At 39.1% G+C, this 22514-nt stretch overlaps 4 protein-coding genes across 5 annotated transcripts; 2 read left to right on the top strand and 2 right to left on the bottom strand.

Moving 5' to 3' along the window:
* Window positions 1–942: 942 nt before the first annotated feature.
* On the bottom strand, window positions 943–3421 carry LOC141909755 (ER membrane protein complex subunit 3-like). Its single transcript, XM_074800357.1, has 8 exons — window positions 3241–3421; window positions 2883–2940; window positions 2374–2467; window positions 2195–2299; window positions 2034–2115; window positions 1870–1949; window positions 1612–1694; window positions 943–1407 (listed from the first exon to the last, which is right to left on the bottom strand). Exons 1-8 carry the CDS (start codon window positions 3387–3389, stop codon window positions 1288–1290), a joined length of 771 nt encoding a protein of 256 aa, XP_074656458.1. The 5' UTR covers window positions 3390–3421; the 3' UTR covers window positions 943–1287.
* Window positions 3422–3721: 300 nt separating this feature from the next.
* Window positions 3722–13498, top strand: LOC141909747 (protein Spindly-A-like). Of its 2 annotated transcripts, XM_074800344.1 has the most exons (11): window positions 3722–3817; window positions 3949–4193; window positions 4455–4631; window positions 4725–4919; window positions 5225–5374; window positions 5467–5565; window positions 5894–6004; window positions 6155–6295; window positions 12044–12150; window positions 12266–12450; window positions 12720–13498. In XM_074800344.1, exons 2-11 carry the CDS (start codon window positions 4032–4034, stop codon window positions 13319–13321), a joined length of 1929 nt encoding a protein of 642 aa, XP_074656445.1. In that variant the 5' UTR covers window positions 3722–3817; window positions 3949–4031; the 3' UTR covers window positions 13322–13498. The 2 variants fall into 2 exon arrangements, with proteins under 2 accessions (XP_074656445.1, XP_074656447.1); XM_074800346.1 differs by lacking the exon at window positions 12720–13498 and having other exon boundaries at window positions 12271–12444.
* LOC141909945 (cytochrome P450 1A1-like) lies at window positions 6657–8496 on the top strand. Its single transcript, XM_074800630.1, has one exon. It carries the CDS (start codon window positions 6746–6748, stop codon window positions 8219–8221), a length of 1476 nt encoding a protein of 491 aa, XP_074656731.1. The 5' UTR covers window positions 6657–6745; the 3' UTR covers window positions 8222–8496.
* A 3984-nt stretch (window positions 13499–17482) lies between the features above and the next one.
* Window positions 17483–22514, bottom strand: LOC141909944 (cytochrome P450 7A1-like). The gene is made up of 4 exons (XM_074800629.1): window positions 22390–22514; window positions 19520–20421; window positions 18981–19159; window positions 17483–18731 (listed from the first exon to the last, which is right to left on the bottom strand). The coding sequence occupies exons 1-4, from the start codon at window positions 22464–22466 to the stop codon at window positions 18432–18434; spliced, it is 1458 nt and encodes a 485-aa protein (XP_074656730.1). The 5' UTR covers window positions 22467–22514; the 3' UTR covers window positions 17483–18431.

Below are 22514 nucleotides of genomic sequence, written 5' to 3'. Positions count from 1 at the left end.
TGACAGATACCGGCTCCTCCAACAGAACTCATTCTAATTGACAGATACCGGCTCCTCCAACAGAACTCATTCTAATTGACAGATACCGGCTCCTCCAACAGACCTCATTCTAATTGACAGATACCGGCTCCAACAGATCTCATTCTAATTGACAGATACCGGCTCCAACAGAACTCATTCTAATAATTAACAGATACCGGCTCCAACAGATCTCGTTCTAATTGACAGATACCGGCTCCAACAGAACTCATTCTAATAATTAACAGATACCGGCTCCAACAGATCTCGTTCTAATTGACAGATACCGGCTCCTCCAACAGAACTCATTCTAATTGACAGATACCGGCTCCAACAGATCTCGTTCTAATTGACAGATACCGGCTCCAAGAGACCTCATTCTAATTAACAGATACCGGCTCCAACAGATCTCGTTCTAATTGACAGATACCGGCTCCAACAGACCTCATTCTAATTGACAGATACCGGCTCCTCCAACAGAACTCATTCTAATTGACAGATACCGGCTCCAACAGATCTCATTCTAATTGACAGATACCGGCTCCTCCAACAGAACTCATTCTAATTGACAGATACCGGCTCCTCCAACAGAACTCATTCTAATTGACAGATACCGGCTCCTCCAACAGAACTCATTCTAATTGACAGATACCGGCTCCAACAGATCTCATTCTAATTGACAGATACCGGCTCCAACAGAACTCATTCTAATAATTAACAGATACCGGCTCCAACAGATCTCGTTCTAATTGACAGATACCGGCTCCAAGAGACCTCATTCTAATTGACAGATACCGGCTCCAAGAGACCTCATTCTAATTAACAGATACCGGCTCCAACAGATCTCGTTCTAATTGACAGATACCGGCTCCAACAGACCTCACTCTAATTGACAGATACCGGCTCCAAGAGACCTCATTCTAATTGACACACAGAATTTAGACAATGCACTTGTTTATTTCATTACATACAAATCGACATAAATAAATAGCAAAACGTGAGGAAATCATTGATACCGTTACCTTCCACTAGAGGGACCCTGACACGAGGAACACAGACTCGAGGAACCCCGACTCGAGGAACCCTGACTCGAGGAACCCATGACTTCATTTACTGTTATAATTAAACCAAACAATAAAAACTGAAATGGTTTAACTGTAATAGTGACAGTATTTTCCCCCTCTCTCAGTAGAGAACACAATTCATTTACGATTTTAAGTTAAACACACAATTTCAGGTGATTTTAAAGTAACTTGTGAAATGTGAATTTTAATCAAATTTATTTCGAATATAAATAGTATCTGGTTGTAAAACTCCTCCAGTCAATTCTTCCTCAATTCCTTCTAATTCCCATTGATGATCATAGATTTCAAGTGCTTCCCATTCAGCCTGTAAAAAACACAGTTCAAATTTATAAGTCAAACTCATCGAAGATGTCACTGAAACTGGAGTAGTCTCCCAATGTACCGTATGGATGGAGAGGGGGAGAGGGGGAGATGGGAGAGAGGGGGAGCAGAGGAGTGGGAGAGAGAGAGGGGAGAGGGGGGAGGTTATTTGCGGAAACTTTTCGCAGAAACTTCTGATTATTTTTACCTTAAATGCTTTCTGTGGATCGGGAGGCATCGCCATAGCAGCTCCAGACATTTGATCTTGCATGACTTTAGTTTGATCAGCGGCTGCAAATAAAATCATTCGTTTCATTATAAACATGAAAACCTAAAACCCAGTAAATGATTAACAGTCGAACTGGCATGACTTAAAACTTGCGACTCCCTCAAAAATAGAAATGATTTCAGTAAATGAATACGATAGACTTGAACTGATGATTTAAGTTATTGAGAGAATACAAACCATTATCTTGTCCTAGTATTAGATTGTACATACTGCGTAACCCAAATACATTCAGGAAATACCACGAAGCAGAACTAACCCTAAAAACACAAACCGCAATCAAAACATTCAAAATAACGTTTTTATTGAAGGGAATGAATTATTACGAGTGTTTTTATATTTACCAAGAGGCGTCCAACGAGGCCAGTTCAACTCCACGTTGTAACATCGGTTTAAAACGTAGAGTTAGCGGAAACGGAACTTTAGCTACGAAAATATACAACAATCACACCTTAATCAAGAGAAAATAAACGAAGGAACACTAAAAGAAGGTTACTAAACATACTCGTAAGAAATCCAGAAAAAGCCCAATTGATCCAACCTCCAATAACCAACATTGGTAAAACGTTCGTCAGATTTCCTTTTAACATATCAGTCATCATTGACGGATCTGAAGATGAGAATTAAGTGATAAATCAATACAGTTCAGATAAAGCAGCATCTGACAACAGTCTAAATATTTACCTGTCATCGGGTTCTTCACTTGTGAATCACGTTTTTGAGTTTTAAAGAATCCAGTTTCTTCATCATTAAAAAATCGTTTTCTCATGTTATACGCCTAAAATAGAAACAATAATCAGTATGGACACTGATGAGGAGGATGTATTCTCGATGAGGACTGAGAAAGGAGGTCAGGACTCCTCAAGGCTCAGGGTGAAACTAACGGGGAGGGAGTACTCCTGAGTACTCACTAACGGGAGGGAGTACTCCCGAGGACTCACTGGTGGGGAGGGAGTACTCCCAAGGACTCACTGGTGGGGAGGGAGCACTCCCGAGGACTCACTGGTGGGGAGGGAGTACTCCCGAGGACTCACTGGTGGGGAGGGAGCACTCCCGAGGACTCACTGGTGGGGAGGGAGTACTCCCGAGTACTCACTAACGGGGAGGGAGTACTCCCGAGGACTCACTGGTGGGGAGGGAGTACTCCTGAGGACTCACTGGTGGGGAGGGAGTACTCCTGAGGACTCACTGACCTGTCTAGGAATATATTTGCCATTTTCTCGTAGCATTCGACTTTTAATCAAAGCTTGACTGAAATAGAAACAAAATATCATTAAAATATATCGGACATTGAACTGATGAATGAATGAACTTATTAATTAGTTGGTGGTATGAGGTTAGAGTGTGTGGGGCTAATAATTAGGAGGATATTATGGGGGTTAGAGTGTAGGTGGGGCTACTAGGGGGAGAGATAAAGAGACCATCTAAAATTGCTACTGCGTTTTGAGTAGATCATGACGATGACGAGGGCTGAGTTTGAGGATTGAACTGGGTGGTGGAAGGCGGCCGCCGGTACAGCAGAGGGACGGGGTTGTAAACTGAATATCTTACCTATCTGTGATTTGTTGCATTTCTACTTTTTTCTCTGATGATAGTAAAATAGTGACGTAATGTCTGATGATTCCTACGAGGAATGTGATGAGTACAATCGGTAAAAACACCCATAATCTGATTTCAGTATCCAGTAATAATTCAGCCATATTGAAACCGTATATACAGAACTCATACACCTGAAACAATACCCGCTATAAACTCTATAACTTTTAAATCAATAGATTATCTGCCATTAGAATCTGAGAAAATATATTCTATTTAAGTGAAAATTAGGTTCTGTGCAATCATCTTGAAGATATTTTCTTTCAATAAATACATCCGACGTTTCGTCTTGCAGTTTTGTCAGGGCTCATTTCGTTGGTATAGTTCTTAACCCTAACTCTAATCCTAGCCTAAACACGTGACTTCACTTCTAACCCTAACCCTAGATTTCGTAGTCGGCCAACCAAATAGACTCTTCAGTAAATCGCGGTTATGGACTTATTCGACCAAATTCGCAGATTAGGGTTAGGGTTTTATACCAAGGTCGTTGCGATGTAGCGCTTATTTTAAAAAGAATTTCGGTCCGAATTTGGTGAGTTTTCGTCCCCTAAACTTCACACCGACCCCTCTCACCCCTCACACCGCACAGCTCTCACCCCTCACTGCACAGCTCTACCATAATGAGAAACGCCTCTATAAAAGATCACAGGTGCTGTTTTTCAGATAGAAAGTGGCTGATTGATAAAACTGGACCCGGCCTTCTCCCATCCAGCACAGACGGACAGCAGCAGCGGTGGTAAGCAGAGATGGAGGACACCGAGAAGATAAAACTTTTGGAAGCGGAACTTGAAGAGAAGTCGGATGAAGTGATAAAAGTTGCGCAGATCGGGAAAACTTTATTAGAAGCAAATGGAACATTACAGAATCAACTCGAAGAAATGAGATTAACAAACATTAAACAAATTGAGGTATTAAATACTACAGTTAAATTATTATTAAATTATCAGGATCCAGTTCCACAGTTCTGAGTTTAGTCAGATTTAACTAAGAGTTAACTCATTGAAAATGAACTACCTTTAACTCAGAGTTAACTCTAACACACAACTGTGGAACTGGATCCAGCTGAACTACTACATATTTCTAATTCACATCACTAAGTGTAGTGAAGCCCTTGTTTGTTTAGTAACGTGTCGTCACAATGTATTAAACAAATCTGTCGTTTCTAACAGGAATTGGAACAGGAGAAATTTTCTCTAAACAAGAAATTGGAAGCTAAATTTGCGATGGAAGTGAATTATTTGGAGGAAATCGAGAATTTGAAATCATCATTAACGAAACAAAAGGAAAAATCAGAGGAGTTATTGCAGATAGAATTATCAGGAAAACTGACTGAAATTAGAAACAAGGTACTTACCGTTTACTGTGGAATCCACCACCAGGGGTCGCTTAGTGTCGTACTGCGGCGAGTGAGGATTCTCATTGATTGTAATGTATTTCAGTTTGAGAACAGTCGAGCCGAAGTTGAACGTCTGACGTTGATTGAAAAACAGCTGAAAACTGAATTAGAACAAGTGAATTTATCGTTTAAAAGTTTACAAGAGAAAAATCAACAGCAGGAAAATATTTCAAATGAAACATTCAGCGAAGAAATGGTAAAACTACATTCAGATCTATCAACGGCTTATCAGATAAAGGTAAAATATCGACCTCTTCCAGTAACATCACAAATACTAGATCAGTAACTGAATAGGTTTAAATAAATCTCTGGCAATTCAAGGTTCATCATATAACGTATTGATAATCCTGTGATTGACGCCGAGTGGGTTGAGGATGTTTGGGTTGAGGATGTTTGGGTTGAGGATGTTTGGGTGGAGGATGTTTGGGTTGAGGATGTTTGGGTGGAGGATGTTTGGGCGGAGGATGTTTGGGTTGAGGATGTTTGGGTTGAGGATGTTCGGGTTGAGGATGTTTGGGTTGAGGATGTTTCATTGTATTTCAGGCCGATTTAGAACATGAAATACAACAAATAAACAACAGAAATCAACAGTTATCAATGAATAAACAACATCTAGAAGAGAAAGTTGAGAGATTAAAAGGAACGATAGAAGAGAAGGATTGTACCATAGTTTCATATCAGAATACTATAGAGGTTTGTACTTAACGCAACACAACTGAGTACTTCAATCATCTATGTGATCATCAATCAGTTTTATATTGTGTTTATTTGATATAATTTTCTAGAAAACTCAGGAAGAAATGATTGATTTACAAATACAGTTAGATGCTGCTCAAATGGAACAAACCGATCTGAAAAAGAAAGGAAATTCATTATTTTCTGAGGTAGTTTTTAGTTTTGGGCGTTGAAATGGATAATAGAAATCTCTGAATAACTCGTCATTTGCCTGCTGATACTGGAAACTGGAGACCAGTTGTTTGTGACGTGTTAACTTATAAACTTTAACAGCGCTGAATTTAGTCAGAAGTTGGTTGAACTTTCTCTGTTGAACCGGTGTAATTCCACTTGTTACTATAACATTTATCCACCAAATCATTTGAACCAACTGTTCAGTAACCACAGCCAGTATTCTATCTTTAGTTATGAAGACATTATAGGAAGTTGATAATATTTTTGTCTAAATTTCCTCGATATTTCTCTAATCTCTGATAGGTTGAAGACCGACGTTTAAATGTGGAAAAAGAATTTATCAATTTGCGCGTTGAAAATGAAAGCGTCACGCAACAATTAAAAATGAGTCAGCAACAAATGCATCAGTTAAAGGTCAGTAGCATATTGGAAATTTTCCAGTGAACTCTTGGAAAAATCTATAGTTTATCTACCGGTAGTTTTAACCGTACAACCCTGCTGCTGCTGCTGCTGCTGCCGCCGCCGCTGCTGCTGCCGCTTAATGATATGAATGTTTTATTTTAGTTACAAATGTTTGGAATGTTGGATATGGCTGAATCTAAAGTAGATCGGACACATTTACATTGGTTAGAAAAACAACTGAGTCGTTCTCGAGAAGAGGTCGAACAACTTACAAATAAATTGCAACACATCGAAAAACAAACGGTTGGTAAAACTTTCAAAATCAACCAAATCAGGAGAAATCGAGCAACATTTTAATTGTTGTTTTTTAACCCTTGATTGTTTGCTATACTCACTCTCCAGGGTCCAGTTCCACAGTTCTGAGTTAAGATTTGTCCCTGGGTTAAAACATTGAAAATGAACTAACTTTAACTCAGTGGTAACTCTTAAAACTCTTAAATCAGTTTAATTTTGTCATTAAGTCAGTTTTTATTTTAAATAAGTTTTGGGAGTGAAACAGGATTCCAGTTTACGAACCCTGTTTAACCCGTGCATTCCGAGCAATCAATCGTATTTACTAATGTCTACTGGGGTCGTTCATGATTTCTAAGAATAACAACATTAAACAACCTCGGATTTATAAAACTAGGTCACCAGTCAAAGAGCAGATAGTTTGATAGGTGACACTACACATTGTGTGTGTCTGGTGCTGTAATGTCGTCGTTATTCTCTGATTGCGATTATTTACAGTTTATAAATGTATTCCTGTTATTCTCTGGTTCGTACATTCTCTGGTTGATTTATAATGAATATTTCCGTTGGTATCTCCCACCCGGCCCGTGGGGCTTACCGATTATCGGGCACCTACCCGCGCTTGGGAAAAACGCGCATCTCACATTCATGAAAATGCGCGCGAAATACGGAGACGTTTTCCGCATCCGTCTGGGCAGTTTCCCAACAATCGTCGTCAACGGTGATGAATTAATTCGTGAGGTAACTAACGCGAGGGTCGATGATTTCGCCGGACGACCGGGGTTTTATTTATTCACGCTGCGCGATGAGGGATTGTCAACTGGTCGCTACGACGACACGTGGCGTCTGATGAAGAACGTCGCCGTTAAATCTCTTCATCGTTTCGTCAATGAAAACCACGATTTATTAACGGATGAAGCCGAGAGATTGGTTAACGCTATTTCACGGCACGACGGACAGCCGTTCAGTCCGAAGATGCAGATATTCACGACCGCTGGTAGCGTGCTCTATCAGCTGTGTTACGGTCGCGGGAACGACGTGAACGACGACAAAGTCTTCAAACGGATCATGGACGGATCAAATGAATTCATCCAGTTCGCCAGTGCGGGCAATCCCGTCGACGTGTTGCCGTGGTTACGATATTTCATGCCGTGGAAAACGAGCGCCATCCGCGAAGTAATGTCATTATCGAACGAAATCAGCGATGAAATTCTGGCCAATCACGAAGAGACATTCTCGGCCAATCATATTCGAGATATTTTAGACAGTTACCTAGCGTTGGATTACGATAAGCCGGGGTTAAGCGGTGTAGATAAAACCAGACTCGGTTATACGTGTTATGAGTTTTTGACGGCTGGTTTTGAGACGACTGCCACAGTAAGTCTCTGGACACTTCTCTATATGGTTAAACACCCGGACATACAGCAGAAGATCTACGACGAGATATCCGATATTCTCGGTGATTCTCAAGCTCAGGTCTCTGATAAATCAAAATTACCGTTTCTAGAAGCGACGATTACAGAAGTGATGCGTATTCGAACCCCGGTGACGCTAGCTCTTCCTCACGCCGCTGTTAGAGATTCTAAAATCGGTGGATTTGACGTTCCCAAAGGAACGGTCGTCTTACTCAACCTCTATTCTCTCGCTCAAGATGAATCAGTTTGGAAAGATCCGCACGTTTTCCGCCCTGAAAGATTTCTCAACCCGGACGGACGAATAGATCGTAAAAAGTGTAATTTAATTCTACCGTTCGGCGCCGGGATCAGGAAATGCCCCGGTGAAAATCTAGCGAAGTTTGAATTGTTCGTATTTTTAGCATCGATTCTTCAGAAGTTTGAGATTTTACCGGTTCCCGATGTTGAATACGACATGACTCCGATACACGGTCTCACCGACTACCCGCAAATATTCAACATCATCGCTAAACACAGAAAATGATAATTTCTTCGATGAAACACTCCCGAGTCCGGGTTCGATAAAAATTCACTTTAAAACAGTTTGAAATAAAACGTTGAGCTGCAGTGATATATTCTCTGACTCCTAGTTCACATCATATTACTGAATCGATCTAATCGTTCTATATTTTACCTCATTATTATGTTTTAACATTAGTTAATATTCCTGAATTACTATATGGAATAACTATATGATAAAGCTACATTTAACACTAGTTGTTTTCCGAGTATTCTTTTAAATTGAACATTTATTGACAATGAAAACATAATCATAATTCAATTTTGTTTTTTTTTAATGACTATAAACTGTAATTGACAATAAACGATCTGATGTTGTGTTAAGTATTTTAGTGTTTTCCTCTGAGCTCAACAGAAACTGGCTGTAATGAAATAGATGCGAAATGTTGCCGGATGAGGTTGACGAGTGAAGCCTGAAGGAGAGGGCAGCTACCCTCAAATAACGAATATTAAACCGGTTAAAAATATTAAATTTGAATGGATATGTGACTCAATAATTGAGCACTGATTTCAACAACAGTTTTTCTGAGTTGACTTGTTAAGAGGAATGAAAGGAATCCACTGCACAACTTATAGAACATTTGTAAAACCAGTTTCTTTGTTTCTATGGATTAGATTTGTTGAATTGCTCCGTTTTTGATAGATGAAATGTATTTTCTCCTTGTCTATAGACTGATCGAACTGATGATATGTATTTTCTCCTTGTCTATAGACTGGTCGAACTGATGATATGTATTTTCTCCTTGTCTTTAGACTGGTCGAACTGATGATATGTATTTTCTCCTTGTCTTTAGACTGGTCGAACTGATGATATGTATTTTCTCCTTGTCTATAGACTGGTCGAACTGATGATATGTATTTTCTCCTTGTCTATAGACTGGTCGAACTGATGATATGTATTTTCTCCTTGTCTTTAGACTGGTCGAACTGATGATATGTATTTTCTCCTTGTCTATAGACTAGTCGAACTGATGATATGTATTTTCTCCTTGTCTTTAGACTGGTCGAACTGATGATATGTATTTTCTCCTTGTCTTTAGACTGGTCGAACTGATGATATGTATTCTCTCCTTGTCTTTAGACTGGTCGAACTGATGATATGTATTTTCTCCTTGTCTATAGACTGGTCGAACTGATGATATGTATTCTCTCCTTGTCTATAGACTGGTCGAACTGATGATATGTATTTTCTCCTTGTCTATAAACTGGTCGAACTGATGATATGTATTCTCTCCTTGTCTATAGACTGGTCGAACTGATGATATGTATTTTCTCCTTGTCTTTAGACTGGTCGAACTGATGATATGTATTCTCTCCTTGTCTATAGACTGGTCGAACTGATGATATGTATTTTCTCCTTGTCTTTAGACTGGTCGAACTGATGATATGTATTTTCTCCTTGTCTTTAGACTGGTCGAACTGATGATATGTATTTTCTCCTTGTCTTTAGACTGGTCGAACTGATGATATGTATTTTCTCCTTGTCTATAGACTGGTCGAACTGATGATATGTATTTTCTCCTTGTCTATAGACTGGTCGAACTGATGATATGTATTTTCTCCTTGTCTATAGACTGGTCGAACTGATGATATGTATTTTCTCCTTGTCTATAGACTGGTCGAACTGATGATATGTATTTTCTCCTTGTCTATAAACTGGTCGAACTGATGATATGTATTTTCTCCTTGTCTTTAGACTGGTCGAACTGATGATATGTATTTTCTCCTTGTCTATAAACTGGTCGAACTGATGATATGTATTTTCTCCTTGTCTATAGACTGGTCGAACTGATGATATGTATTTTCTCCTTGTCTTTAGACTGGTCGAACTGATGATATGTATTTTCTCCTTGTCTTTAGACTGGTCGAACTGATGATATGTATTTTCTCCTTGTCTTTAGACTGGTCGAACTGATGATATGTATTTTCTCCTTGTCTATAGACTGGTCGAACTGATGATATGTATTTTCTCCTTGTCTATAGACTGGTCGAACTGATGATATGTATTCTCTCCTTGTCTATAGACTGGTCGAACTGATGATATGTATTTTCTCCTTGTCTTTAGACTGGTCGAACTGATGATATGTATTTTCTCCTTGTCTTTAGACTGGTCGAACTGATGATATGTATTTTCTCCTTGTCTTTAGACTGGTCGAACTGATGATATGTATTTTCTCCTTGTCTATAGACTGGTCGAACTGATGATATGTATTTTCTCCTTGTCTATAGACTGGTCGAACTGATGATATGTATTTTCTCCTTGTCTATAGACTGGTCGAACTGATGATATGTATTCTCTCCTTGTCTATAGACTGGTCGAACTGATGATATGTATTTTCTCCTTGTCTTTAGACTGGTCGAACTGATGATATGTATTTTCTCCTTGTCTTTAGACTGGTCGAACTGATGATATGTATTTTCTCCTTGTCTATAGACTGGTCGAACTGATGATATGTATTTTCTCCTTGTCTATAGACTGGTCGAACTGATGATATGTATTTTCTCCTTGTCTATAGACTGGTCGAACTGATGATATGTATTTTCTCCTTGTCTATAGACTGGTCGAACTGATGATATGTATTTTCTCCTTGTCTATAAACTGGTCGAACTGATGATATGTATTTTCTCCTTGTCTTTAGACTGGTCGAACTGATGATATGTATTTTCTCCTTGTCTATAAACTGGTCGAACTGATGATATGTATTTTCTCCTTGTCTATAGACTGGTCGAACTGATGATATGTATTTTCTCCTTGTCTTTAGACTGGTCGAACTGATGATATGTATTTTCTCCTTGTCTTTAGACTGGTCGAACTGATGATATGTATTTTCTCCTTGTCTATAGACTGGTCGAACTGATGATATGTATTTTCTCCTTGTCTTTAGACTGGTCGAACTGATGATATGTATTTTCTCCTTGTCTTTAGACTGGTCGAACTGATGATATGTATTCTCTCCTTGTCTTTAGACTGGTCGAACTGATGATATGTATTTTCTCCTTGTCTATAGACTGGTCGAACTGATGATATGTATTTTCTCCTTGTCTTTAGACTGGTCGAACTGATGATATGTATTCTCTCCTTGTCTTTAGACTGGTCGAACTGATGATATGTATTTTCTCCTTGTCTATAGACTGGTCGAACTGATGATATGTATTTTCTCCTTGTCTTTAGACTGGTCGAACTGATGATATGTATTTTTTCCTTGTCTTTAGACTGGTCGAACTGATGATATGTATTTTCTCCTTGTCTTTAGACTGGTCGAACTGATGATATGTATTTTCTCCTTGTCTTTAGACTGGTCGAACTGATGATATGTATTTTCTCCTTGTCTTTAGACTGGTCGAACTGATGATATGTATTTTCTCCTTGTCTATAAACTGGTCGAACTGATGATATGTATTCTCTCCTTGTCTTTAGACTGGTCGAACTGATGATATGTATTTTCTCCTTGTCTTTAGACTGGTCGAACTGATGATATGTATTTTCTCCTTGTCTTTAGACTGGTCGAACTGATGATATGTATTTTCTCCTTGTCTATAAACTGGTCGAACTGATGATATGTATTCTCTCCTTGTCTATAGACTGGTCGAACTGATGATATGTATTTTCTCCTTGTCTTTAGACTGGTCGAACTGATGATATGTATTTTCTCCTTGTCTTTAGACTGGTCGAACTGATGATATGTATTTTCTCCTTGTCTTTAGACTGGTCGAACTGATGATATTTATTTTCTCCTTGTCTATAGACTGGTCGAACTGATGATATGTATTTTCTCCTTGTCTTTAGACTGGTCGAACTGATGATATGGTGAATTTCCATCAGGCGTTCAGCAATAATAGTAAATCTGATAGTTATTACATGGATTTCATGAAAGCGAAATTGAAAAGTAAAGAGTAAGTATAGATACATAGTTGGAGTGTTTGACGGGTGAAGGGGTGCAGAGATTCTCTTATTTATTCTTTCGTCAAAAGATTGAAGCGTTTGTAGCCAATATTGTGTATTTTTTAGTTTAGAAATGGAGAATATAAAGAAGGAATTACACAGTAAATCAATGTTACAACTGAGTGAAAGCGATAAATGTCAAAGTTTGGCTCATAAACTTTACGTGACAGAAACTGAACTGGAAAATATCCGTAAAACAAACAGAAAAATGAAACTACAGATTGATGAATTAAAACTGAAATATGAACCAGGTACGAAATAGAATTAGATGAATCGTGTCCTCGTGTTGTCCCTGCCTCCTCCTCCTCCTCCTCCTCCTCCTCCTCCTCCTCCTCCTCCTCCTCCTCCTCCTCCTCCTCCTCCTCCTCCTCCTCCTCCTCCTCCTCCTCCTCCTCCTCCTCCTATAGCAAAATCCCACAATAAATATTGAATTAATAACTAAAAGCTTTATTAAAAATACTCGAAATATTTCGGACCTTTCTTCAGTATAAAACAGTTTCTGTGTATTTTATATTTTTAGATCAATTCCTGCCGAAACAAACTCTGCAAGTTTTTTCACAGACTATCCCTGAAAAATCTGTTAAAACCGTCGAAAATAAAGAGAATTTCGTGGAGTCGTTTGTGAAGCTGGAATCGCCTGGAAACATGACTTCAAACACAGCACCAGCGCAGTCCATTCTAACCACTTACAATTATACGGATTCTACTAAATACATTACTAAAAAAAACTCAAAAAGTAATTTACTTAAATCAATTAATTCATCAAAAAAGGTTTCAATTAATTCTTCAAAAAAGGTTTCAATTGCTCTTCCTGATGTGGATAAAAATGAATCAGTAACGGAACCTGTTACAGGTTGTGCTGTCTCAGAGTCTGCTACTAGTGATCCTGTTACAGTCTGTCCTGCCTCAGAAGAGCCTGTCACAGGTCAGCCTGTCTTGGAAGAGCCTGTCACAGGTCAGTCTGTCTCGGAAGAGCCTGTCACAGGTCAGTCTGTCTCAGAAGAACCTGTCACAGGTCAGCCTGTCTCTGAAGAACCTGTCAGAAAGAAAGGCGAGCGATATTCTAAGTCTATTAAAGTCAGTGTTAACGATAAAGAAAACAATGAATGTAAAACACAATAAATTTCATGAATTGTTTAATTATTTGAATGTAACATATTTTCATATTTAATCAAACTCTTAATATAATGATGCAGTTTGAACTCAGTTTATTGATTATTATTAATGTTGCATGTATTTTGTTTGCTGTTGTGAAGATGATTATGTGCTGTGAAACAAGAGATTCATTTATCAATAAATCTAGACTCATAATTCTAGACATTTTGTGTTGGGCTGTCCTAGGTTCTTTCTACTGTAGCTTCTGATTAACAGTGATCCTGATGGTGCTGAGTATGGGATAAGCGAGGGAGTTCTGGGTTCAAACCCATTCTTACTGATTCTGGTCTGGAAATTATTAGCTTAGTTCGAACCTGGACCAGATCACACAAGGGCCACTCTGAATCAATAGATGAAATCAGTAGTTACTGGGTTCTAACCCGGGAAACCCCTGTACATACTCTATACAGCATCAGGGCCACTCGGAATCAATATCAGTAGTTACTGGGTTCGACACCCCCGTACATACTCTATTCAGCATCAGAATCACGCTGAATCAATATCAATAATTACTGGGTTCGAACCCGGGACACCCCTGTACATACTCTATTCAGCATTGGACCACTCTAAATCTGCATCTCAGTAATTACTTTCGTTAAGATATCAACATTTCACCGTACGGTGCTGCAGCTATGCTCATGGTTAGCGGGATTTTCATAAACTAACGTAAGTCAACTCTGGCAACCTAGGGTTATGGAGTATACATGTCGATTGCCAGAGGTGACTATAGTTAGTGTATCAAAATCCCGCTAACGATGAGCATAGCGGCAGCACCGTACGGTAAAATGTTGAACCCGGGACTCCCCTGTTCATCCTCTATTCATCATCAGGACCACTCTGGATCAGTGTCAGTAATTACTGGGTTCAAACCTGGGACATCCCGGCTGATCGCCTGTTTCAGCATCTGGACCAATCAGAAACAGCTCGACTACGGACGGAGTTAGTACCTGCGACACCTATAGTACTTGTAGTACACATAGAAACAATTGCGAAAAGACACATAAATTATACCATTAATGGTGGAGGCAGTGTTTAAAATGCAAGTTGATAGTTGCATTTAATAGGCAAGTAAATGGAAGCGTCCGAGACAGTCTTTAGAGTTATCTGAGTCTGAGTACTCTAAGCAGAGTCGCAGTGAGCCTGTTTTAGAATTTAAACCAATGACATCCTCAAAAAATGAGACAAGAGAAGCCCCTTGAAACATTTACACTCAAAACGCTAAGTCGCAGCAAATCAGTAATTAATAACCCACAATCAGATTCAACAACAAACCAGCCAATCAAACCATCAATTCATATTTATTTTTTAATAGATATACAATGTGTATTTACATTCAACCTATACTGAAGCTATCAATCAGCTCTTATGATAAATAAACTTAAAACGATAAGTCATGATTATTAACACAGAGAATTCCTCAACAGTGAAATCTCTCTGCTTTTTGACGGAGAAATTGTTCACCATCTCTGGGTTGTTATTCTGACAGTGTGACGTCATTGGTCCTGACCAATGAAAAGTACTAATAGCCCCTGCGAATAATTGAAATACATCTGTGTATTGAAAAACCCTTTGAAATTAGGCAACGTAAATTAAATTTGTTCAGCAGTCGTCTCTATACATCTCATCCCCCATCTGGCGGAATTTCTGTGAACTAAATGGATTGACACGTACAATGCCCCTGGGTATTTGAATTAGAACTGAGCACCCCCTCCCCGTAGCTCGGGTGCTCGAGGATGAGATGTATCCTAGGTTCGAATCCGGCTTATCAGTACTAATTCTTAGCACTGTCTCGAGTTGTCCCGGGTTCAATCCCGGTGACACAAGGAATGTTTATCGCGAGTCCATAAACACACTGCCGCCCGCCCCGGGTCACGTGGTGTCGGCACTCTTTGATGAATTTCAGTTAAACACACTATGATTGTCGTTAGCAACCCCCCCCCCCCCCATGTCTCCCAGCCCCCTCCCCCCTATGTCTCCCAGGCGCCCCCTCAGACACCACATCGCCCTAAACTCACCCACTCAAAATCAACACCTTAAAGTTTGTATCAATAATTCCGTTCTATCCACTGTTGACGTAAGCATAAATTTACACATTTTACTCTAGAACCACCCTCACATAAATCCATTCCTCAATTCTTCATGCACTATGTGTCTTGTGTCTCAATAAGCGAGCAATTATCTTCATTCCTGCCACATTTATTCCTGCCACATCGATCAAAAACCGATCAAATATTGAATAACGGTTTAAAATGTATCTGGCTTTACATCATTGTCGATTTTTCGGGTTTGCTTGGGTAGGTCTGATCCGGGGGAAGGGGGATTGCTTGGGTAGGTCTGATCCGGGGGAGGGGGGAATTGCTTGGGTAGGTCTGATCCGGGGGGAGTCGATTGTTCGGAGGGAAACTCCGCGTCCAAGAAGCCCCGACTGAAAGACTCTGCGACCCGAGGAGCTCCGACTGAAAGACTCTGCGACCCGAGGAGCTCCGACTGAAAGACTCAGCGACCCGAGGAGCTCCGACCGAAAGACTCCTCAATAACTCCAAGAAAAGAAACATCTGCGACGAAAAGTTTTTGTCTTATTTACTGTTTTAAATAAACTAATAAATTACATTACATGATTAATTGATTAATTGAGTTGAGATGATGATTGTATGAATCTTCAATAAATATACATCATTCATATTCGATATTTACAACTGTAAGACATGATACAGAGGAGGCTCAGCTCAGGAGGAGGCTCAGAGGAGTCTCAGCTCAGGAGGAGGCTCAGAGGAGTCTCAGCTCAGGAGGAGGCTCAGAGGAGTCTCAGCTCAGGAGAAGGCTCAGAGGAGTCTCAGCTCAGGAGGAGGCTCAGAGGAGGCTCAGCTCCGGAGGAGGCTCAGAGGAGTCTCAGCTCAGGAGGAGGCTCAGAGGAGTCTCAGCTCAGGAGGAGGCTCAGAGGAGTCTCAGCTCAGGAGGAGGCTCAGAGGAGTCTCAGCTCAGGAGGAGGCTCAGAGGAGTCTCAGCTCAGGAGGAGGCTCAGAGGAGTCTCAGCTCAGGAGGAGGCTCAGAGGAGTCTCAGCTCATTTTACCGGTAACTCTTAATATCTATCCAAGTTTTCATTCATTCAAATCCAGATTTAGAGATTTACCACATTTCGTGAAACTGGACCTTGTACTGAAATTTGATTTCTATCAAATTTATTTTCGATTGATTATTGAAATACAACTATTAGCTCCTCTAGATTATTAGACCTACTGACCTACCAGACTGTAGGGGGGATACTGACCAATTGGTTTTTATAGTTACTGTAACAACAATTTGAGCATTGAAAACATTTTCTGGTGGACAATTGAATAAAGATTTTCACGTCTAAACAATTAAACTCTATCATGTACATGCGCAGATAACAATGACGTATTACGCGTGAAATGATGACGTTTCGGCAATTCAGCACATGTTTTCCCCCGGACGATAACAATCAACATTATACATTATTTCCATCCTTTTTTATAACACTGAAGAAAAATACAATTTGTTTATGATCAACTGGCCGTCAAATCCAAGATTAAAACAATAGTTTCAGTCACACAAATCAGTTACTAATGTTAACAACAATGAGTAAGAGTAATTATTTTTAAACCCAACGGTCGCGCGATACTGGCTCCCTCTATAAACAATAAGTTTATTTAACAACTTTAAATAAATGCATATTTAGTTCATACAGCGGTTTTAATGAACATGTATGAGTTTTATATTTCATATTTTAGCAACATCAACAAGATCAACACATTTCAGCGATTGCATTTTTTTTCAGTATGAAATGTAAATTCAGACTGGTTTTTATTAGTAACATTTGTAAACTGTGGAGAATTAGCGAGAGATCCATCCATGAATTCGGATCCGGATTATCCCCTTAATTGTGATTTGTACGCATTTAAGATATTGATAAATCGTACAATCATTGAACTCATTTTCTTCAACAAATATTTGCACCTGGTCGCGTGCCAGTGACCGGAAACTGCAGCCGCTGGCACGTGAGTACCACAGGACCACAACACGCGGAATGTTGTTCTCAAAAGCACCATCTATTTATCAATATGTACAGTTTGAATATTATATATATATATATATATATATAACGGTTGAGATTCAGTATGAGAGATTCTATATCACTACGCACGGTAACCAACTTGTCCCGTTTCATTGAGGTATCAAGTTTTCAGAACAACAATTGATGACAAATTCTATCCAAACAAAAAAATTTAAATTCATAAAAACTGAAATATTCATAAGTCATTAGATTTAAGATTTACAATAAATACGATTATTCGATTGACGATTTACGATTTATAAATCGCTCTCATTAAAAGTACACAACTCTTCAGGCGCCACATTTTGTTTTTCACACATTTTCAGGTGTTATTTTTCCCGGCGTGAAAAATAACAATAATTTTGGCACGAACTGAAAAGTAACGATTTGAAATATTCAATTTGCTCACGATCAATTTAATTTCATAATTCATTAATAGAAATAATTATTCCAAAGAGCAATTTATGAATTCAAGGCCGAGAATTTGATTTCAAAATCTACTTTTTAAAACTATTTCTTCTTAAAACGAGTGAATTTTTTCATTTCTATTTTTAAGACATGATTTAAAATGACAAATAATATGTTAGTTTATAATATGATATTCGTATTTACATTTTTCGTTTAACAATTTTACAGTATCAAAAATAGTTATAATAATAGCATTAATTATCACGGGATTATAGAACCCCGAACTAAATCATCTTGTATCTGACCGAATCAGATCGAGTCCCAACCAATCACAACCTTCTACGGTGGATTACAACAAAAACCAGACTGAGGAGTTGCAAAGTGTTGCACGTTCAAAATAAACATTGCTGGTCTTAGGATGTTAAATCGGTTATAGAACCAAACTGATCCGCCTTGACTATGCAACTGGCCTCAATCTTATGAATCTCTCTTTTGAAGAGAGGAACCGTCTTTTCGTTTGCAAATATACAATTTTTTGCGTCATCATCATTATAATCGATCCTGACCGGCAGGAGGCGCTGTTATCTACATCTTTCTCATTCTAAGATCAATTTCGTAAATTGTTCTCGACGCAGAAACTTACAATTCACATCATGTGACGGCGGAAGGATCTCGTGGCCGTGGTACTGATAATCGTATTCCGCATGCTCTCCATCATATAGTTCCATATCGAACATGTTTAGCACTGTCATTAAGTACCATTTTATTTGTATGGTTGCATATCTCTGACCGGGACAGATCGTACCGAACGGCATCACGGGATGTTTCAACTCGTCGCCGTCTTTGTAAAACGTCACCTTCTGACCGTTACGATGAAACCGATCATACTGAAATTCCTACAAGAGACCAATAAAAATGTTACATCGATCGTGTCTAGTCGTCATGACAATAAACCACGCAGTACTAAAACATCTTTATTTAAGCCGGGATTTATCGCTATTCCGGTCTTATTCTCGCAACAATCGTAAATAAACGTTTTACTACTAATTTACAACTGTCTGACTTTTCGCCGTAAACTTCATTTCATAAAATGATCCGCGTCCACGAATCTAATTATAGATTATTTCTGAAGAACAATAACTTACCAGTGGTTCGGTGAATATTTTCGGATCTTTATGGATGGCTGGCGGGTAAATTGCAACTCGGTCGCCTTTTCTGATGAGGTAGGATTTACCGTCGTGAGTCTGAAATTCGGTGTCCTCGGTCACGTAACGCACCATGAAAACCCCGCTTGCCATCCGGAAACTTTCTTGAACAAAACTATCTGTAATATACGTGGAAATCAAATTCGAATTAAATTCGATCGTAATCAACTCAAGCTTAACCACATATCTTTCTAATAATTCATAATTAGAAATAAACTATAGCTATAGATATATGTCTTTTATGAATTTTGAAAAAAAGAAACGATAAAACTTAAACTGAAAATATTGAATGAGTTTTCAAAAGAAAAAGAAATGATTTAAAGTGTGAAATGGTTGCAACTGGCTTCCACGTTTTTTTACTCATTGATTGTATTTCAGACCATTTTTAAATGAAAAGTTATGTTTGAAAACGTTCAATATTTTCTCAATTGGAAAAGTTATTCAATTTCACGATTTCAGTCAAGATTGATAAAACTTACCAAGAACTGGAAAACTTTCGACTTCTTTCACGGTAAAACGGGCCTGATTTTCCGGTTCTTCGAGTTTATCTTCGATCGCTTGTTTCAGTTCGTTCTCTACGGCTTTACGAGCATCCGGGTATTCGAGCAAGTTATTCAACGCCCAGAATATCAACCTGAACGTGTTGTAATTAACGTGCAAATACACCAGATTGTGTCCGAGAATTTCAGCTTCATTTTGACCGCGTTCGAGCATGTGTCTGCAAGCGAATTTGATATAATCGGAGCAGTCCTCTCGATGGAGAAGTTGGTTCGATGATGGGGCGACCAGTAAACCTTCCAGCGCTTTACAAGCGGCTGGGAACAGTTTACGAGGAAATCCGAGCCACAAGAAGTTGAAATATCGATGGTACGTTTCGAAGTTTTTGTAAACGGAGGTCGAATTGAACGGATGGTCAGCGGACCGTCCGAAAACCGTGTCAAATATCGCTCCGAACGCCGTCTTCGAGGCGAATGTGCGCAGTCCCATATCAGACCAGTTTCCGGGTTCATCGGTGAACGCGTTTTCGCAACAGCTTAACAGGTTATTTTGGAAGTTAGCGATGCCTTTATTGAGATAGTTCCCGCGTACAGTACGACCAGTCTCTTTAATCATCTTCCGCGCGTCTTTCAAAACGAAACTGAACACGTTCCAGTTTACCTGACGTTGAATAGCGTCGAAATCGAAAGTTTTCGTCTTGGAAACGGTTTCGTAGGCGTGCGGGTCCATTATCACCGTTAGATACTGATTTACCAAACGAATAGTGAATACGTCACCGTACTCATCTCTACATTTGTGTAAGAAACTAACGGCGTGTTGATTGAAGTCAATCGCGCTACCAAACAATATACTCCCCTTAACAATCTCCGGTTCACCTTTCCTCCTAAAATACATGAAATCGACACCAAGTTGAGAAAACTTGTCTTAAACATTTAAAACATTGCTCACAAATACCCTAACCCTAACCCAGTGCTCGCCATTCTGATTTGGGGTCGCTATGATACCCGGGGTATTGTTGCGGTATATATTCAAATTTCGCTCAACAATGAGAGCGTATCATAGCAACGAATCATTTTTTCCTGGTCCCATATGCTTTATGATCCTACACTAGCATTTAAAATGAAGTAATTTTAATGTGAATTCTGAATTAAAACATATTGGGTTCAGCAGCCAGTTACTCGGCCTGACGGAAATATCTTTCACAGCGGATTATATTTAATATTGAACTAAGAAATTCAAAGAGGACAAGGTCACAGTATCGTGGTCTGCTGTGCTACTTGTGAACCTTATTTTTAAATCATCGTCTGATAGAAAACCCTCGTTTTTTTCTAGATCACCTGATTAACTTATAGATCGATTTCTATAACTGTCATTGTTTTAAAATGGAGCAGTCTGCTGCCGCTGCCGCCGCTGCCGCTACTGCCGCTACTGCTCCATCGAATCGATTTACGATGAAATAGTTTTAATTGCGTTGGCGGTTTAACGGTTTCGTTGTGTTGTAATTAATATTCGTCGCTCCTGGAAGCGCGATTTTTGCCGCCAATTACAAGATGTTTTATTGTTTTCTCAATAGTTTTGATGGCTCTTCACGTAACAATATCATCGCCTGATCCACCTAGATTCCGCTCTCAAGTTTTATCCACTCTATTCAACTTAAGTGTCGTTTTTGGCTTTAAATTGACGTTTATTCAATATTTCGACTCGTTCGAGCAGAAGTTCAGTAATCGCCGACGGTGGTGGCGACACCTATAACAAAATCAAATCGATTTTTATGTGTGACATTTTTTTCTGCATTTTATTTTTTTCACTTTTCCTTTGATAAAGTTTAAAAAGTTGAAATGAATTTTATTCTTAAAAATGGAAATATTTCGAGTCGAGACGGAGGCCGGCATCCAGGTTGCCTTCATCGCTTTCTGCTTTTAACTGCCCACGTTGTTATTCAAACGCAGTTTTCCTTCCCTTGCTAAGCAGCAAATTGATAAACTTTTACAAACCAACTGAACAGAGAAAATGTCAGCCTTGGTCGCCCAGGAGAGACTGGTCTAAACACAGTTGATGGTTGAACAAAGAAAACGCTTGATATTCGGTACCCAATTTGAAGTTTGTTGCATAGAACATCGATCTCAGCGCATCCCAGACAGACTATTCTCTCTCTCAGACACAGTTCAAAGAGACGCCTTTTATAATTAAGTATTCAATGATTTTTTACGATGTCGTTGTCACCAGACGCGATGGTAGAACACTAAAACCCGTCTAACTTTAGCTAAACTGGAGACAAACCACGTGTTTTAGTTTTTCATTTCTAAGAATAGTAAAAATACAGAAGCGATTTTCAAAGGCTGATGGGAGAGTGTTTCGAGCCGTTATCTACGGCCGGTGTGTTTGATGTCAGTTTTAAACACACGTACGTATCAATTTTACAAAAACATTTACGATAAGGAATGATAAGTCTGGCGACTTTTGTTAATATGGTGTGACACTCGAAATGTGATAACGTTTGACACACAAAGCTAAAACCGACACGTGAAGTTGAGAATACAATGCGTTGGTGGTTTGGCGGTAACGAATCAGGTTCGAGTCCCAGAATTTCACGTTTTATCTTATCTACGAGCGATAAGACTTTATATAACTCTTTTCATAGTTTAACGCGTTTTACAAGAGCTAACTAAATACGAAACTTATCAGTTGTAAAACATTCTTTAGACAAGAGGAAAACAATTGAGAACTTTGTCACCAAATAGCGAGCGTGTTTTCTACGGCATGTTCGCACTTCGACCCCGATAAGGTGACAAAAAAGAAACATATACATGACTTTGATAGAAAGTTCAAATAAACGAATCTATTTGCTTACCTTTTTCGGTAGAATGTCCTGATCGCAGCAAAGCAAAGTACAGCCGTCAAAACGCAAATCCACACTAAAACAGCCATGTTTGAATCAGCAGAATTTGATGAATTGTTGATTTCGGTATTTTGCTT

The sequence above is a fragment of the Tubulanus polymorphus genome, chromosome 8, assembly GCF_964204645.1.
Source record: "Tubulanus polymorphus chromosome 8, tnTubPoly1.2, whole genome shotgun sequence".
Classification (NCBI taxonomy): domain Eukaryota; kingdom Metazoa; phylum Nemertea; class Palaeonemertea; order Tubulaniformes; family Tubulanidae; genus Tubulanus; species Tubulanus polymorphus.
This window is presented reverse-complemented; position numbering and strand designations above follow the sequence as displayed.

What these genes read in the sequence shown, in the direction of transcription:
- LOC141909944 (XM_074800629.1), bottom strand. Translation starts at nt 22,466, where the DNA reads ATGGCTGTTTTAGTGTGGATTTGCGTTTTGACGGCTGTACTTTGCTTT. An exon ending in AGGACATTCTACCGAAAAAG is followed by an intron (nt 20,422 to 22,389) that starts GTAAGCAAATAG and finishes CATGTATTTTAG; the next exon opens with GAGGAAAGGTGAACCGGAGA. An exon ending in CGAAAGTTTTCCAGTTCTTG is followed by an intron (nt 19,160 to 19,519) that starts GTAAGTTTTATC and finishes CGTATATTACAG; the next exon opens with ATAGTTTTGTTCAAGAAAGT.
- LOC141909945 (XM_074800630.1), top strand. Translation starts at nt 6,746, where the DNA reads ATGTCGTCGTTATTCTCTGATTGCGATTATTTACAGTTTATAAATGTA.
- LOC141909747 (XM_074800344.1), top strand. Translation starts at nt 4,032, where the DNA reads ATGGAGGACACCGAGAAGATAAAACTTTTGGAAGCGGAACTTGAAGAG. An exon ending in GAAATTCATTATTTTCTGAG is followed by an intron (nt 5,566 to 5,893) that starts GTAGTTTTTAGT and finishes AATCTCTGATAG; the next exon opens with GTTGAAGACCGACGTTTAAA. An exon ending in GCGAAATTGAAAAGTAAAGA is followed by an intron (nt 12,151 to 12,265) that starts GTAAGTATAGAT and finishes TGTATTTTTTAG; the next exon opens with TTTAGAAATGGAGAATATAA.
- LOC141909755 (XM_074800357.1), bottom strand. Translation starts at nt 3,389, where the DNA reads ATGGCTGAATTATTACTGGATACTGAAATCAGATTATGGGTGTTTTTA. An exon ending in TTTTTCTGGATTTCTTACGA is followed by an intron (nt 2,116 to 2,194) that starts GTATGTTTAGTA and finishes ATATTTTCGTAG; the next exon opens with CTAAAGTTCCGTTTCCGCTA. An exon ending in ATCCACAGAAAGCATTTAAG is followed by an intron (nt 1,408 to 1,611) that starts GTAAAAATAATC and finishes TGTTTTTTACAG; the next exon opens with GCTGAATGGGAAGCACTTGA.